Below are 18,815 nucleotides of genomic sequence, written 5' to 3'. Positions count from 1 at the left end.
TTCAACAGCCCATAAATACATAAAAAAACAGAGAGTGCTAACATGATGCTACATGTTAGCATCGTGCTAATGATAACTCTAGCTAGCGCTTGCTATGACTGCCGTTTTTTCACTTCTACAGAACAATCTGTTCTGAGAAAATATCCATAGACCCAATTTAGACTTGACTTTATTTGTATGTGATAAATAAGTTCATATTCCACCAGAAAACGGCTAAAAAGAGTGAAAATGTGTGTTTCCCAAAAGATTCTATTTTCCCCCTCGGCGAGGCCACGCCCCCTTCTATGACGAGATGCTGTCTGTATGTAGGGTAAAGTTTTTTTGTATTGTTACACTAATACTTGTTCACAGGGAAACCGAGGGACACAATTATTTCAGTTAAGTGTGTCTTAATATGGGCCTCCTCCCAGAGATTCCTGCCTAGAACATCACCCTAAGGAGGCCCCCGGGAGGCCCGACACCATCCATCCACTTCCTCTCACTATTTTGGGGGGATCCCGAGACATTCTCAGGACGTCTCAGAGACATAGTCCCTCCAGCGTGTCCAGGTCTCCTCCAAGAGAAAGATTACAATCCTTTAGGGTCTTACTTTAGGTGGGTCAGGTATCTGAACTGGTATAATTGCCCATAACAAGAGAGTCGAGTGAGAGAATGCATATGTCATAAAGTGTGTCAACATTGACCTGAGGCACATGCATCGTGATAGACAGCAATCTCAAGAATCAACATTGATGAAGTTGTAATAGAATAAATCATAAAGTTGAACCAGCAATGTCAAACTGACTTTAAAAAGCTAAAATCCAAATGTTTGTTGGTGGCAGGGAGATGAAAGTGCCTTGTGATTCTGAATACTTCATACAGAATGTGCCACTGAGTCTTTTGTGCATGACTATAGTTTGTGTGTACCTCCCCCTGGGATACTTTGATCTACAGCAATCGAATATACCACTACACAGCAAAGATGAGTGAAACATATTGTATTCCACTCGTCAAGGCCAACAATAACAACCCAGTTCAACATACACAGGAAGATTAATTCCACTACCAGCTAGTTAGGGAAAGGATCGTACATCATGAACATAACAGTGTGCCCAGCCTCAAGCCAAAGTTGCAAAGTCGTTGAACACAAACACGTTTGTACTTTGCAGTCATCGTTGTCCGCCTGCTGCTTCATAACAGTGGCCACCTATTGAGCTTGTGCCTCGCTGTGGCTTCACCAAACCTGATCGCAGTTTTCTCTGTGGCGTCTGGCTCGTCGGTGGCCGGGAGCTCGTCTGCCAGGATCTCCTCGGGGCTGCGCGGGTCGTTCAGGAGCGGCTTCTGTTCTTTGCCTTTGATGCCCATTCCCGCCGTGATGGCATTCCACAGGGCACTCTGGGACTTGGAGCCTGGGGCGCACATGAAAGAGCAGCGTTTAGTGAATGATTGTGTGGTGTTATTGGATATGAAACGCTTTGGTGTAATTCACAGGTGGTTAAAAACAAAAAATAAATAAAGGCTGTGATTGTCTGGTCTGTGTTTATTGTGCTTTTAGGATGGTAGTGAGCGGTGACAGTGTGGAGAGGAGTTGAGAGCCGCTGTAATGCTGCCCTCATGTGGATGTAAAGGGTTAGAGCAGGACATAAACTTGGTCTAGCAGGATTTTTTTTTTTTTTTAAGTCTTACCACCTGCCTTACCCGAGCACATTTTCTCCAGTTCAGCTTTACCCAGTGTAGCGCCTCATTAAAGTTTTGACCTGCAAAACTGATTTAGAACGATCTTTTTCCTCGCATTGTTGCCACGTTGTCGTCACTTTTTAAATTTTGTTTCATTGTCTTTTTGTCGTGTCTTTGTCACATTTTTGTTTTGTTTTAATCACACATTTTTGTAGCTTTTTCGTCATTTTTTTATAACTTTTTGTCAGATTTTTCACTTTTTCATCACTTTTTCATCACTTTTTTCTCACTTTTTCATCACTTTTTCATCACTTTTTTCTCACTTTTTCATCACATTTTCATCCCTTTTTCATCCCTTTTTTCTCACTTTTTCATCACTTTTTCATCACTTTTTTCTCACTTTTTCATCATTTTTTCATCACTTTTTTCTCACTTTTTCATCATTTTTTTCCTCACTTTTTTCTCACTTTTTCATCATTTTTTTCATCACTTTTTCATCACTTTTTTCTCACTTTTTTCTCACTTTTTCATCACTTTTTCATCACTTTTTTCTGGCTTTTTGCTCCATTTTCGATGCTTTTTGTCACTATTTTTGTCAGTTTTTTGTCACTTTTTCATCTTCGTTTTGGTCTTGTTTGTCCCGCTATATTTTGACACTTTTTTTCAAGAAGCTTTTAGATGTGGTTAAAGTCAGACAAATGCGCTCGCTTCAGGCGGGGCTTAAGAGGTATATAAATATAAATTTTACTAAGGGGATGGGGATGTACTGCTTTTCCAGGGTGCAGAGCAGGAGGGGCCCCCTAAAGCATATTAACCTCTTAACCCCCACCTTAGCCAAGTGTAGTCCAGCTTTACCCAAATCTAAAAAAAAATATTGTCACTGGTTGGTCATTTTCTGTTGCTCTTTTGTGGCTTTTCTGTTGCATTTTTGGGTAAAGCCAAACTGGAGAAGATGTGCTCAGCTCAGGTGGGGGTTAAGAGGTTAATTACTTATCTATTATCTATATATTTTTGTTGTATTGTACCACTATTTAACAAGGGAAAATGACCGGGCCTCAGTACTTAAAACCCTGAATTTTGTGCTGCCACACCCTTTACACTTTTTCACCCACTGCCAATTCTCCGATTAGAAAGGCCACAGCCCTCGCATTTGTTCATATAAAATATGCATCGATAACATGTGATGTTTGTTCTGTGACTTCCACAAGGGAACAGATATTGGTGCAAGGGCAGGTCATACAGTTCAAACAGAGGACATTAGTTATCATATACAGTATAAAGCAACACCAGTTCACAGGACCCTGACACTTGGCTCAGTCGTGCACCAGGTGGCCTATAGGATCTAATGAGCACACTGTTCATTTGATTTTAACACGTTTTTTAATTGAGTCTTGAAGGTGTTAAACGTGTGGTATTCTCTTATAGTGAGCGGGATGCTGTTCCAGATGTTACAGCCCCCCCGAGGAAACACTCTCCCCGAAGGTGGTACGTCTGTATGGCACTTCACAGTCTCCTGTAACCGCAGACTCGCTCTGCCAGAGGGAGATTTCAGTTTTATGAATTCCCTTAATGGCGGTGGTGCAAGTCCATGGAGTATTTTATTTACCGTGCAGGTGAATTCAAGGTATTTAAAATTGGACTGGTTTTAACTCTTTTCTGCATTTCAGCAGTTTGAAAGGTTAGTTTATTAATGTACGGCAAAAACATGCATATAAAAATAAAATAGTACAATATATCTATCAAGAAAGTGTGTATTGTAGTAAATAATGTTGTGGGGTGTAGTTCATACTCACGTGAAAAACTGGCCTGAGGTCTGCTGGAGCTGTCTGCATCTTCATTGGCCACTGGAGGAAGAGAAACTGTGTCACTGTGATGATATAGCAGCACAAATATACTAACACTATTAACAAAGATATAACACCACTGGAGTTGGCTCAGTTTGAGGTTTATTCATGATCAATTAAGCTAATTTCACACATTAATCACCCATTATCTAGAAAAAAAACACATCAGATACAACGCCACAAGAAAGGAAATGCAAAAATAGCTACAATTCAGAAAGGGAATACAAAACAGTGGATGGCATATTTTGGTTCTAAAGGAATCTGACAGCTTCAGTTTGAGCAGCCGAAAGTCCTGAAAATATAAATAGATGAATAGACAGTTCAAATGGACCAAAACGTTGTACAAGATACTGAAATGCAATGCGGGCTTTACATCTACAGCTCTAAATATATGTATAACTTAAGTCAAAGATCCATACGTTATGCAGTTCTAAAGCTGTGGAATTTATTTTTGTCATCAGAGTATGCAAACAATTGATGTAACATATAGAAGAGATAACCAGTGTTCTGTTCATAGTATGTGTGAAATTAACACGGCTGCTCAATCTCCTCCTACGAAGCCTGTTCCTTCAAAAGGGCAAAAAGGCGGGAAACTACGAGCCTCCACAGTGCTCCAGAGCTTCAGCTTTTTATTGCTGCTGCATTGTCACGTGGGTCATAGCAATTTTTAGAAAAAGAAAAAAACTCTTTGCAGCCAGGCTTTTAAGCAGTACAAACGAAGTCCAAAGCTACAGAGGAATGCTGTTTACCAAGTGTCTTTTCGAGTCGCCCCGGCCACCAGGGGGCGGTAATTACAGCAATGTCAGCTCCCTGCCATGAGGACCAAAGAAAAGCACTTTCCTTGCCCATTGTTCCAAACATAACAATCAGGGATATTTATTTCTATGGTACTCTGCTTCACATTCTGACAAAGCTGTACATTATACTGTATGTACGAAACACTATCACTGTCATTGTTACCGTGAAGATTCTGAATGTGAGAGCACTATTGTGGGAACTAGAAACATTTTAGGGCTGCTGCTGCTGCTATAAGTTTATACTGAAGTACCTCCTCCTTTCATGAGTTGAAATGAGAAAATCTGAGTTTGATTCAGGGTTTTTTTCCACTTAGCTGCTGGTTTCTCTGTAATTGGACTCCAATGTTAACACTGTTATAGAAAATAGCTGCTGAACCTTTGAAAGGGCAGTTGTAATGTAGAGGTGACGACAGGCCCGGACATTGTCTCTAATGAAGAGCGTACTATTACACAGCTAATTACTGCCGACTATTCAAAACACTTTGTCGAGTGTGCACCACATGACAAGCCAACAATGGTACGCTCCTGCTTTCCTTCTGTACTAATGAGCTGTAGATTTGAAAGGTTTTCATCTGTTTTCTCTATATTTAATTAGCTGTTGGGTCGATATTTCCTCGAACAGCTCGATGTGCAGATGAGCACCTCGGATCTCCAAGGTGAAGCTGCAATTATTTCATATAATGCTCTCTTCAAACAAGCAAATATAGAGTCTTCATGGGTCCAGCCTGTTATTTCTATACTATTTATGTTGAAGTGAAGTGAAGTGAATCCAATTAGATAGTTGATATTAAAGTCTTCTCGCAGAGAGAAGTAACGCTCTTGCTGTGTTTAAAATATACACCATTAACTAAATGTAGTAAAAAAAAATGTCAAAGTTTATATTATTATAAGGAAAAAAATAGTTTTTATTACTTTAAATGACTTTATTTACCGGTGGCATCGAAGAAATATTGCATTCACAGAAGCATAGCTTAAAGCAGTGGTTCTCAACCTGGGGGTCAGGACCCCCAAGGGGATCCCGAGACAAATTTGGGGGGTTGCCCGATCATGTAGATAAAATATACATACATTTTATTAGCGTTTTATAATATTTTATTGTCGCATGTGTGTGCTATTTTAGCAGTGAGTGCCATTATATGTTCGTAATTTGATGAATTTAATTTTAGCCTTTTGATTTTGTCTTTGTTTTTTAAGAATTATGTAGGCTAATGTTTCGATTTCTCACTGTGTGACCCGGGCGGGGGGTCATGAACCCCTTTAACTTTTATAATGGGGTCGCAGCTCCAAAAGGTTGAGAACCACTGGCTTAAAGGAACAGGCCACTGTTTTTCCATACTGACATATGTTCTTACCTGAGCTTAGACGAGTTAATGCGTACATGTCAGGTCTTTACGCATGTGCTCAGTCACGCAAAAAGACCACAGACGTTGTTTGCGTTTAGCCTCTCCTCTGGGGCCAAACGGGGTGATGTTAAAGGCGAACAAGCACTTCCACGTTTCCCCTATTTAAATATGGTTATGTGAGTAGTTATACGATCCAAGTCTAATTAAACAAAATGAAACATATCGGGAGACAAAGGGGAACTATATTGTAAGGCGTAATAACACCATAGGAGCACTTCGACTACTACTCACGTAACCATATATAAATAGGGAAAACGTGGAATAATTGGTCACTTCTAACTTCACTCCCGTTTGGCCCCATAGAGTTGAGGAGGAGAGGTTTTTGCTAACGTCGTCTGTGCTCTGCTTGCGTGACTGAGCGCACACATAAAGACCCGACAGACACGCATCAACTCCTCTACACTAAGGCAAGAACATATCTCAGTATGTAAAAACGGTGGCCTATTCCTTTAATGTAATTTTATTTATTTTTTATTCCGTCCATACATAAGCTAAACCTGAAGAATGAGCTTCATATTAGACTGTGATCTTGAATAGTCAATTAAGTAAATTTAATGAATGCATACATTCTGAATCACATCATGTTTTACACCAAAATCTCAGCAGAAAAAAGAGTGTTGAAGCCTAAAGATAAATAAAGCCAACTTGCATTTAAAATCAGGACACACTTCAGCGTGAAACTGAGTAGTGTTCAATGCCATCCAGGCGACCGTCTGTCCGCAAGTACAAGTAGCATTTTATCACGAAAACAGACAAATTTCACGTGAATTATATGAGGATATCAATCTGGAAGAGAATCCAAAAGCGAACTTACTGACTTATTACTAACTTAGGCCTTTGTGCGTGAGCTCAAAAAACGACCAAAGATGTTGTTAGCATTTATCCTCGCCCAGCATATTCCTATAGTTCCAAACGGGGGTGAAGTTGGAAGCTACCACACTCTTCCACGGGCACAAAGACCAGACAGGTACGTATGAACTCATCTAAGCTCAGGAAAGAACATATCTCAGTCTGGAAAAAAACGGTGGCCTGTTCCTTTAAGACACACAACACAATCTTGCATAAGTATCACACACCCTCCCAAAGACTAAAGAATCGGACTGGGAATTGCTGTGGTTACGAAACAATAAACCAAGAAAGAAACCCTAAAGGAGAAAAAGCTCAGATTATCATTCTGCTCCTTCAGCAGAGAACACCAGTGCTGAATAGCTTATCTTAGGAACTTGTATGCTCGAACCGTGTCCAAATAAACAAACACAAAAAGACCATTGCACTTCTCAAACAAGGACACTCGAACTTCGTGATCATAATCTATTCGACCAGTTTTTCGTGCTCTTGGTGTCACTTCAGAAGATTGACAATCCCTCTGATACAATCTCAAGCAAGTTTTCAGTAAATTCCCATGGCAGCCTTTGCAGCGCCACGTATTTACCGTGTCCTCACATAATAAGGTTCCGTGATTTTCACTGTCTTAATATAATCCTGGTTTTGGCATGGGGGTCCACACTGACAGCTGAATGTGTGAGTTGAAATTGGATTTTTATTTTTTTTTCATCTGGGACTTGGGGCTCTGTTTGAATGGAGCTGAGCAGCAGATAAAGAGCTGACCTTCACTGAGCCGGAGCTACTTCTGTCATCGAGGTTGTCCATTCTTTTCATATTCGCTTCAGCATTTGAATATTAGCTCTGCACGTAAGCGAAACGTCCTATATTCAACAAACCAGTCCAGTTGACGATTTGGAAAATTGATGTCAAGTGCAATTTTCAGCCGTATATGGCAGCCTCTTCCCCAGGGCGTTGACAACTTGCCAAAGCTTGGGGTGGATGTTTTTGAGGGATATTCATGAGTTGGAGGAGCAAATTTGCAGGAAATACCTCAGTGAAATAAACGGGTAGTTGCAGAAATGTCAGGCTGAAGAGTGAATTTTGGCCCGTCGAGGCTGGTAAACACCGCGTCGTCGTGGAAACGGGTGTTAAATGTCATCATGAGAGTGCAGCTCTATTCTGCATCCGATTTGAGGGGGAGCGGCGTGATTTTGAGCTGATTCCAGGCTTTTGTTTTTTCTGCTTTTCCACATACACATGACCCTAAAGTTCCCCCCCAAAATGATTGCATTGTGATTATGTCAACGCACTTTCGGTTCCTCCACCAGTGCCACCACCACAACTCACTATTGAATAACGGCTATAACAGTTTTCACTGAGTGCTTTCTCTTTAAACTTTTGATTAATATAAAGATCATCTCACTACACTGCGCTTTTCACACATCATTTGCACAAACTGATGCTCGCACAAAAATGCACAGAACTAGCATAAAGTCTGAGCCTTTGGGAGTAGCACAAATTGAGCGTGTGTAAATAACAGGTAATGATGCCTGAGGTATGACTCTGAGAGCATCAACACTTTGTCAACACTTTCCACAACAGTATGCAGTCGTTTAATTATCGGACTATATCTTACCTACATATACTGTAGCACTTTGGTCCAACGAACTGTAAGCTACATGTAATATTACATTTGTAGTGCTCCTCCACACTTGGTGGTAGTAAGCGACTGTTGTGGTCACATCTGCTTTGGGGTCGCCTGATGGAATCCAGACCTGGCGAGACGATGGTTCAGATAATACGTTAAGTGGTGGTGTCACAGCTCTACTTCCGGGTTCGCATAAAAAGAAAAAAAAAATAACAATCAATATTTCTGAAACTCAACAGAGAGTTACTGAACATACTTATTTCTCAGGCCCAATAGCCAAAAATGCTGTACCTACAGCTATAAAAGTAATATTTATCAAAATTACTACATCCAGGTTTAGCGGAGAAAAATGCTAAAGTCCGAGGCAGCGCAGCATCTACGCTAAACCTGGAAGTAGTGATTTATTACTTGTGTTGCAGTAGGTACAGCATTTTTGGCTAATGAGTCTGAGAAATTAGTATGTTCAGTAACTCTCTGTTGAGTTTCAGAAATATTGATTGTGGTTTTTAGAGTTATTTCTCACATATTTGCCGGCCAGCACGGACCCGGAAGCGGAAGTCGTGACGTCACACTTAATTAATGTAAAGACCGAGACGCTGGCGGTTCGAATCCCAGCTTTCACAGATACAGATTTTAGCCTCCTTGCACAAGGCCCTGGTTGGTGGTAGTCAAAGGCACAGATTAGCAGCGTAGTATTGTAGTATTGTAAGTGTTGTAGCTGTGGCTACAATACTTACCACCATTGAGTGTAGCGTGAATGAATAATGACCAGTGTAGCACTTTGAGAAACCTGTGACACAGGCCTGTAAAGCGCAATACAAGTGTAAGACATGAATATTATTATTATTATTATTATTATTATTATTAGTATTATTAGTATTATTAGTATTATTAGTATTAGTATTATCATTATTATTATTATTATTATTATTATTATTATTATTATTATTATTATTATTATTATTATTATTATTATTATTATGTTGTTAAAGCTGTACTCAGTAACCTTAATAATCCTTTTCGTGGTCCTCCTGGGGGTAATACAAGTGTTAATGGTGTGTCTTTCATCTCTCTGGTGTCTCTGGCCAGGAAACCACAATTGCAACTTCCCTGCCACAGGGTCGGAGTCACCAATACACACTAATGGAATCACGAAGAAGAAGCTAATAGGCTAGCTGCGGGCTAGCGCCACTTAAACAGGACTTGCAGCCAGTGTTTACTCTCACAGACAATTAATGAGTAAAAACACACAACCTCTGGGCGTAATACAAGTGTTGATAGGATGATTGGGGGGTCTTTCATCTCCCCCTGGTGTCTCTGGCCAGCAAACCACAATTGCAATTTTCCTGCCTCCGGGTCGGAGCCACCAATACACACTAATAGAATCATGAAGAAGAAGCTAACGGGCTAACGGGCAAAGCTAACTGCGGGCTAGCACCACTTAAACAATATTTACAGCCAAGTTTGAATGAAAAAATGATCTCCATTGTGTAATTGGATGTACAATATCCCTCTCTCCCTTTGTCTTTTCTGTCAGCGTAGAATTTACTCTCACTGACAATTAATGTGTATAAAACCGTAACATGCTACGACACCTGCAGTGGCGCTTACAGCCTCTAGGGGCATGAGTTACTTAGTACTGCTTTAATAATAATAATAATATGAATTACTATTAGTCCCATCTGCACCAACCACTCACTCACACAGCACATTCACACAGCCAATGAAAGAATGAATAGGTCAGAGCAAGAATCAACCCCACTCTTTTCTGACGGCATGAATCACTTCATCGCTTTTAAAACATCCATTATAGCTACTTTTGGCAAAACTGTACAGCAACATCTGAAGCCTCCACAAGTTTTAGATGTTATTCATTTTCATTGATAGCAACAGAAGATTGTGTGGAAATTGAAAACAATGTTCTGGAAAAGGCCTGGCTCAAAGACCAACAATGATTTTTTGGTTTGTTTTCGGTCATCCTTGTCCCTGAAGAATACAATGAGAAACTTGTATCGCTTTGACAAAAAACGCGAAATTCAGTGGCTGAACAAAGCGAGACAATCCGGAGAACAGAAGGAGAGACATCTGGCACATTAAAAAAAAGTTGGAAAAATAAAACCCACGAAAGTTAAAATCCCTATTCTTACAATGTGCTTAGACACATGGACGACAAATACACAGCGAGGCCTAAGCGTGACCAGGCATCTCCTCCGTGCCGGAAGCAAAGCCAAAGCTGTTTGTCTCCACTCCAGTGTTACAGCTCTGAGTCTAATAAACCACTGAATACGAGGCGCTCTGGACGCTGTAGGTCAATGAGCGACTCGTGCTTCGGAGTCACGCTTCAGAGGAGGCGATTGGGAGGAAATGAAAGCGATTGATTGTGACACTTGGGGGTTTCCATGACGACGACGTTTAGAGCCACGTGTTGATAAAGATGATGTTATCGAAATGGCGCGGCCGCAAAAGCAGATAATCCAAAGTCTGCTGTCTGTCTGTGCATGTGCGAGGTTGTAAAATGGATTAAGGAAAGCTTTTAAGGTTTCTGAAATACGGTTGATAATGCGCTGAAGTGTTTCCTGTTTGGAACTGGTACTCATGGTCGTATGATTTTATTGACGAATCAGTGGAAGTGGTGCTGATAAAAGATGGGGGTTCAAATAGGTGCAACAGCTCAGCAAAAGATTGGAAATTTAGTTGGCTGGAGTTTGGCCACTGAAAAAAAATATTCTCTCGCAAAGTAAAAACCAGATTAGAAAAAAGTAACTGTGGAGTTCAGGTTCAGCTTTAGTATTCAGCAAATGTGGATAAAGACAATACTGTATATACTGGACACTTATGTCATGGACCTCAATGGTTAAACAGCATGTTGTTCTTGTGAGTGAGATTGCTACTTTACTGAATACATTCACTCTACATTATATTCATATCTTGGGAATGATTTAAGTAGATGGTAGTATTAGGGAAGTTGATACATTTAAAAGCGGTTATTATGCTTTATTTGGTAAGCCACTGGGGAAGATTCAAAGATCACTCAAAGATGTGAGTGTGTCAAAACACAGCTCAAGGTATGTTTATTTTTTTTTTTAAATGAGAGAACAAAAAAGCACTAAAAAGTCAATTTAGCATAACACCCCCCTTTAAAGCAGTACTAGGATTATTATTATTATGTTGTTAAAGCAGTACTCAGTAACTTGTTTACCTTAATCAATCCTTTTCGTAGTCCTTCTGGTTAATGGTGTTAATGGTATATCTTTCATCTCCCCCTGGTGTCTCTGGCCAGAAAACCACAATTGCAACTTTCCTGCCTCCGGGTTGGAGCCACCAATACACACTAATAGAATCATGAGGAAGAAGCTAACAGGCTAACAGGCAAAGCAAACTGCAGGCTTGCATCACTTAAACAGTATTTACAGCCAAGTTTGAGTGAAAAATATTTCCATTGTGTAACTGGATGTACAATATCCCTCTCTCCCTTTGTCTTTTCTGTCAGCGTAGTATTTACTCTCACGGACAATTAATGAGAATAAAACGGTAACATGCTACGGCACCTGCAATGGCGCTTCTGGCCTCTAGGGGCATGAGTTACTTAGTTCTGCTTTAAAGGGACTATAGGGAGTTTAAAAATGTTAAAATTATGTATTTTCCTCCCCCTACATGTTCCAGCCATGTCCTAATGTGTAGAATGAGCTCAGACCTGTTCACCACAACTGCCTCTAAAATCCTGTACGGTCACTCAGAAATGTGTCACTTCGGCCCGAATTGCCGTCATGCACGAGCTTAATATAGAAGGTGCAGTTACACATATGGCATGAGGTGGCAGTAGTGAGTATGAAATGGCGAACTTGCATCCAGCCCCTTTAAGTGAACATATACTTTTTTTCATCCTATCATAAATCATAAATCAAACTATACAGTTTGTGTGGAGTTTGCTCTCCCCGAGTCTGCCCACAAAAGAACATGTACAATAGGGCTACGTCAGGCACAGACATTCTTAATCTCAGAGGGGTGTTTCTTCTAATAGTAATATAAAAATAAGAATAAATAAGAAAACAGTAAAACATATCAAGGCGAAATTGCGGCAGCACGAAAATATAAATAAGCCATTTTGATAAGCATTTTTAATATTTCATGTTTCAATTTCCGTCTTTTTGCAGTTACAGTTTGTGAGCTCGCTTTTAATCAGAAGCACAAATCCGGCTTTAATAATTCAACTTTGCCAAATGTGATAGGTCAAAGTCAGCCTTAACAGAAGAATTTGTTTTAGCGTCCAAAAACATCTGATTAAATGTTGTTTATCAAAGAAAATAATAAAGCAGGGAAGGACACATAAAGCATGCAAAGCTGTTATGTCTGACATGGAAGAGGGTCGGTGTTCTCAATAGCAGCCTGTTGTGTGCTTTGGTGCACAAGGCCAGTGGCATAAAAAAGATCATTCAGTCTCCAGCCTTCGCCACATATGCTCCTCACAGCCGGCCGCTAACGTATTTTTTTGCGACATGAATTTCCACTTTTTCTCACTTGCTGTCTGCTGTCAATCCCCCAAAAGAATACAATGCATTTAGAGCTTGAGGGGTCGAAAGTGAAGCAAGACAAAAAAAAAAGTTGTGCTCTCATGAAAAGAATTGGTTTCAACAAGTGCTTTGAGCAGATATCGCCCACATCCCGCCACACAGTCTGCCCACTAATTTAAAAATAACACATTTTAGTTTGGTAAGAGGTTATACAGACAAACAGATATAGTAAGAAAGAGCCACATATGTTCTAAGACTGCCAACTCAAAGATGCATGGGGTTATTAAGGTTAATTTGCTTAATAAGCCAGCCGGCAGAGACAAAAATAACAGATTAAAGAACATATTAAAGAAAAAAGGCTTCACTTCTTCTTGAACTGGCCTTGCTAGATATAAATGCAGTGATTGTAGTTATTGTCAATTGTACTTTGCAGTCCTTTTACTATTTGTCTATCTGACGGTCTAAAACCTCAACTTGTAGGGCAGTTGCAAAAGTAGGTCACACATGCATGAGACTTGTGAGTTGTGGAGGAAGTGGTAAATGCTGTTGAACTTGAAATATCAGATATGTTGTGTGAGAGTTTTAGGCAGAACATAAGTTTGAGAGAACTTCTTGAGCGAAAAACAGGCGACTGATAATCAAGTGTTCGGGGCTTGCAAGTTTTGGACAGAAAATAGGTCACAGTTTAATGAACGGGGAAAAGTTTTAGTTCCAGGACTCGAGAACCACTGTCTTGAAAAATGAAAATCCACATTTGGAGGAAAATGCATAAAACATGAAAAACTAAACTTGAGAGGAGGTCTGTTTCAAACACAAGGCTGTAATATTTAACATACAGTATATAAATGAGGAGATGTCTAGTGTCACCCGGGGCTGGACACCTGCTGTGAAGTCGCCAACGAGCACAACTGCAAGCCATTTACACTTCACTCTGAGATCACATTTTTGGATCCTCGACAGTTATATGTTGATGTGCTGATTATTTCAATGTCCCTGAACAACTAAATATCCTGTCTCCATGGTCCCTTTTGAGAAATCTGCCAACGCTGTAGTTTAGGCCTCATGTTCTGAAATGCCTGTGATATCTGTCTTCCCTCAAATGATAATGCTCCTGGACTGTCGTTGAGTCCTTGGGCAAGACACTTCACAATGAGAGTGCATGGGACACTTTGAACAGACAAACAGTAAAAGCAGTATTTAAAGGCTCTAACTCTGATTTTTTTTTTTTAGTAGAGGAATCTTCTCTTTTTAGTATTTTGCAAACTCAAGCATTTGGAAATTATACTACGCATCTAAAGCATTTGTATAAATTTCACAAAATTGCAGTCTAGGTTTTCAGCTCTTCAGTGAAAGTGACCCTCAAAAGTAAAGTAAGTAAAGTAAGTAAAGTAAGTAAAGTAAGTGCTTTATTTGTCATTGTACAAGCGTACAACGAAATTGCGTTCAGGTGTTAGTCCTGAGCCGCTGCGACTGAGCCGCCACTGTGGGTCAATCTGACCAGCAGGTTTATGAAGGCAGAGGAAACCCTGCTGGGGGCCTTCTGTGATCCTCTGAAACAGTGCAACGCCTACTTGGTGTTTCCCTGTTTCAGAGCGTGGTGTCCTGCACTGGTCAGCTCCACCTCCTCCTTCCTCTTCCTCCTGCGCAGCTCCCTCCAATCCCCAACAGTCATTTCACCATCTTCTGTGAAGAGTTTAGTAGTTAATCTGTTTTCTTCTCCAGTGAACATCCATTAGCTAGAATAATGGAAGTGTGGCTTAGCTTTGAGTCTCTCCCGGATATAGTGACCCTGAAAGTGGTGAAGTGCTTAAAAGCCTGTCCCAGTGAAGAATTGGGATGCTACAAATATGTTAAGAAATTTAAGTTTGGACCACAACTAACAATTTAATGTACCGGCTCCCTCTTTCATTATTCGCTATGAAAAAAAAAATGTATAGGGCAGTTACTGATAAGCTGTGGGTATGAGAAGGGTACAAAGTTGATATATTTCAAATTACACATACTCGACTAACCTCATTAGACTGTGTTAGCATAACTTGTATTTCGTGTGTTGTTAAAGGGTGTTTTTCATGTAATATTCAACACGTTTCATATAAATTATGCTGTTTTTACTCTGTACAGGCTAGAAATAAAACAAAGGCAAAGCGTCAATAAAAACGAAGAAGAACTTTCCATATCCAAATATATTTGTTATCATGTCAGTTAACTGGAGCTGTTTATTGCTTATTCAGTACGAGCTTCTAAAGAAAACTTCCCCAAACTTCCCCTTGACTCCTCCACTGCCTGATGCAAAACATTTTCTAATCTCAAACCCAGTTCTCACACTCCGATCCCTCTCTCCTTCCTTCCTTCTTTCTTTCTCGCTCCCTTTTGACTTTTTTCTCACCAGCGCTGCACAAAACGCCAGCGCCGCACGCACACACACGCATTCAAAAGTGCCACATAAGTTCATCAACACTTCTGGTTGTCAAGACAATAGGGGCGAAATCCTGGTGACGTCAGACCCACAACAACATGCACGGTGCTGAATGTAGAGAGGGGGGGGGGGGGGGGGGGGGGGGCATGCTCTCTCCTGTTTCCATGGAGGACTTGCATCACATCGCTAAGCATCAACTTCAACCAGAGCGCGCTGATGTTTCACTGTTTGTTCCTTGCACAGAAGCAGAGCGATGTGACTTGGGCAAAGAGAAAAGCAAAGACACGCTCCTGATGGACACTTACCTATAGTGATGTTGAAGCCGTCTATGCTGAAAGTGGCACTCCGTCCTTTCCTAAAGCGATGCTTCCTTTGCTCCATGGCTTAAGGACCGGACCCTCCGCTCCAAAAAATCCCCCTTCCTGGTGCCCCTTCTTGAACCCTTCTCTGCACTCCCCCCCTTTTGTTGTGGCTTTAGACAACTCTCTTGCAACTCGGAAAGCAAGCGGCACTGTGCACTCTGGAGAAATCTACTCTGTCATCCACTCTGTCACTCTCCTCCCCTCGCTGTTTCGCTCAACATACCTTCCCCTTTCTGCTGAGTCTTTCTCTCACACCTCAACACGCTCGTTTCAAGCGGCTTATGACACTTGCTTTGTTTTTCTTCTGGCTAGTACGCGCGGCTCCTTTCCTCCCCGCTCGCTCTCTCTCCCTCCCTCTCTCTCTCTCTCTCTCTCTCTCTCTCTCTCTCTCTCTCGTCTCGCTCTCCCTGAGGTACAGTAGGTGAGTGGTGGTGGTGGGTGGTTGTGGCAGTATAGACATCTCCAGAGGTCTCACAACAAACGCTACTCCCCCTAAAGACATAAAAGCTGCAAGTACACAAGGGTTCTCAAAATGTGGTGCACGGACCAGAGGTGGCACTCCAGAGCCGTACTGAAATAGTCAAGCTCAATTCTGTCGTGGTTTTCTTCTGCTCTTTGGGGATAAATTGAAAATACAACTCGACAAACTAAATCAAATATTTTTTGCCTCATTTAGTATATTGTCAACTCAAATGTTTGTGGGGAAAACGGCGTGCACCAAATTATAACACAGTTTCATGAACTTTCAGGATGTTTTTCCAGCATTTTTGTGAACGTGACCCTGTAGAGTGACCCTGCAAGTTGTGAAATTTGCCGATAAACTTGTCCCTGTAAAGAATGTGGATGCTACAAATATATTAGGAAAGTTATAAATGAGTTTGGACCACAACTAACGCTTTAATTTAGTGGTTTCCCCTTTCATTGTTTGCAATCAAAACATCAGGTATAGGGCCTTTAAAGTCTTAAGTCTTGGTTTAGAAGTCCTTGGTTTCAACCTGGATTAGACTGGTCTTAAACGGGACATATTATGCAAAAATTGACTTTTGTGAGCTTTTAAACTGATTATGGTGGTTTTCCTGTGTAGCTGGGGTTCCTGGAGTGGTTTTCTGAGCGATTCACGCATGTCTGAAGAATCGTGCTCTGCCCTGCCTTTGTGTGTTCTGTGCTCATGAGATCTCTCTCGGTGCGTGTTTCTGACTGGAGGGGGCGTGGCGTCACGATGGTGGTTCATCTACCACGATGGACAGCCCGAGTTCCAAGACTACGGTAGACGCTGCCCCCAATCTGCAACGGTAAGTGAACTACGGCAAAATGGCTACATTTACAACATCGGCTATGTTCCAATAAAAGGCCTGATATCTCCGGAAACCGAAAGTGATAGAGACCTCCCCTCAGTCAGAGCCTTAAAATGAGCTCTCCCACGACTTCACAGTGTAGAAGCATCATACACAGGATTATTTTTAACAATCGGCCAAAAATATCGGCATCGGCCAATCAAAATCCCCAAAATAGAAAATAAATAGATACGCTAAGCCTGACTGTGACACTGATGTTACATGTCTCACAAACAACACCATCACGACACAGTTCTCCTCAAGTCGGCCAGAAACAGGGCTGCTTTATTCACCATATTCATGTTCTACATTCATGGTCACTGGAAAAAAGCATAATACTGTATGCATCCTTTAATTAATGTTTTAGTCCCTGGTTTATTATGTTATGTTTTGGAATTTTTAATTTAGATGAATCTTCTGTCAGTTCTGAATAGATCTGGGTAAGTCTCTGTTCCGTCCTGGTTTAGATTGTTTGTTTCTCTCTGTCCTAAAAGAATAACGCCAGCTTCAGGTGTTGATAAAGCTGATATTAAAGCCAAACATTTCGTAAGGTGCTACATGGCGTGAAATGTTTGAAAAGCGCTGCCCTCACACTTTCACTGGATTCTATTCACTGTTGTTTGTCGCTGAAAGGATACTGGAAGGCTGCAGATAGAGAGCCTCGGATGATTGCCTGTATTGAGCACAAACCAGTCATTAAATCAATGCCAATGCTTTTCATTTTGCACAAGTTACTTACACGGGAAACTAAGGTCTTAGCAGCACGCATCGAGCAAGGTCTGTTGAAAAGGAAAAAGCATGTTCTGCATTATTGAAGCCATGGTATTTCTGTACACAGAGTGGGCTCTCTTTTTTCCTAGTTTTGCTTTTGAGGGAATTTTAAGCTGTACGTTGCATGTGGTCATTTTATCTGCAGATGGTTGAAAAAGAATTGAATCTTAAACCTTTCTTTTCTTTTGGCCAAATTTAGGGGATTTTTGTATTATTTAACTTAGACATTTTAGAATGTAGTGGGTGTATGGGGTGACCTGTATACAATGTACTACCAATCATCTGGATCGGGTGATGGCTACTTTTTTGTAATTATTATTTTTATATTACAAAAAAGTAGTAGATGAAACACTCCTGGACCAATTGGGGTAACACTTTACATTACGGGCCGGTAAGTCCTTGGTACTTACAGAGGTAATTCTAGACACTTATTGTGGTACTTACGGTGGTACTTACAGTGATACAGTGGTAATTCTAGGTTTTTATTGTGGTACTTGCAGTGGTACTTATGGTGGTACTTGCAGTGGTACTTCTGGTGGTACTTGCAGTGGTAATTCTAGGTACTTATTGTGGTACTTAAAGGATACTATAGTGAGAATTACAAGGTATGTACTTCGAGATACAGTGGTAACTGTAATGAAGGTTGTGCTTCTTGTTTTCCCTAATGCTGATTTATGTTCTTTTATAGTCACACAATCCTAGAAATTACTTCTGTATGTAGAAGTACCACATTTACTACCTATGAATTGCTGCTGTAGTAGCCTTGAATTACCAATAAGTACCATAGACGTATCACTGTAACTACTAGAAACTATCACTTAAAGTATCAAAGTAAATAGAAGTACAACCTTCATTACTAAGAGTTACCACTGTATCTGTATGAGAGATACAGTGGTAACTCTGTGTCTCCCTAACCCTAATCCTAACCCCTAACCCTAATTATTAGTAATCACTTTTAGTACCACAATAAGAACCTAGAATTACCACTTCAAGTACCACTTTAAGTATCAAAATAAGTACCACAATAAGTACCAAGAACTACCACTGTAATTATCACTGTAAGTACCACAATAAGTACCACTGTCATTACTAGTAATTACCACTGTAAGTACCGACTTACCGGCCCGTAATGTAAATGGTATCTTGCACTAACATGCACTCTGGGCAATAGGCCCCTCTAACTACCACCAATCCCTCACATACTTTACACAAAGCATAGTTGGTGAAATGTGTTGGCCAACGACACAT

General features: G+C 40.7%; 1 protein-coding gene across 4 annotated transcripts in view; it reads right to left on the bottom strand.

The window, feature by feature from the left end:
- Nucleotides 1-18,815, bottom strand: part of pde1cb (phosphodiesterase 1C, calmodulin-dependent b) — a 162,439-nt gene that overhangs the window by 121,910 nt on the left and 21,714 nt on the right. For 2 of the 4 annotated variants that reach the window (XM_079569732.1, XM_079569733.1), the window contains exons 2-3: nucleotides 3,450-3,500; nucleotides 1,223-1,388 (exon numbers count right to left, since the gene is read on the bottom strand). In XM_079569732.1, coding sequence (XP_079425858.1) covers nucleotides 1,223-1,388; nucleotides 3,450-3,500 — 217 coding nt within the window. Of the gene's footprint in view, nucleotides 1-1,222; nucleotides 1,389-3,449; nucleotides 3,501-15,405; nucleotides 15,833-18,815 lie in introns of those variants that run through there. The other 2 variants (XM_079569734.1, XM_079569736.1) reach the window with 2 other exon arrangements.

Source organism: Gobius niger (genome assembly GCF_951799975.1).
Source record: "Gobius niger genome assembly, chromosome: 13".
Lineage (NCBI taxonomy): Eukaryota > Metazoa > Chordata > Actinopteri > Gobiiformes > Gobiidae > Gobius > Gobius niger.
The sequence above is the reverse complement of the archived record's forward strand: the minus strand, read 5'-3'. Positions and strand labels throughout refer to the sequence as shown.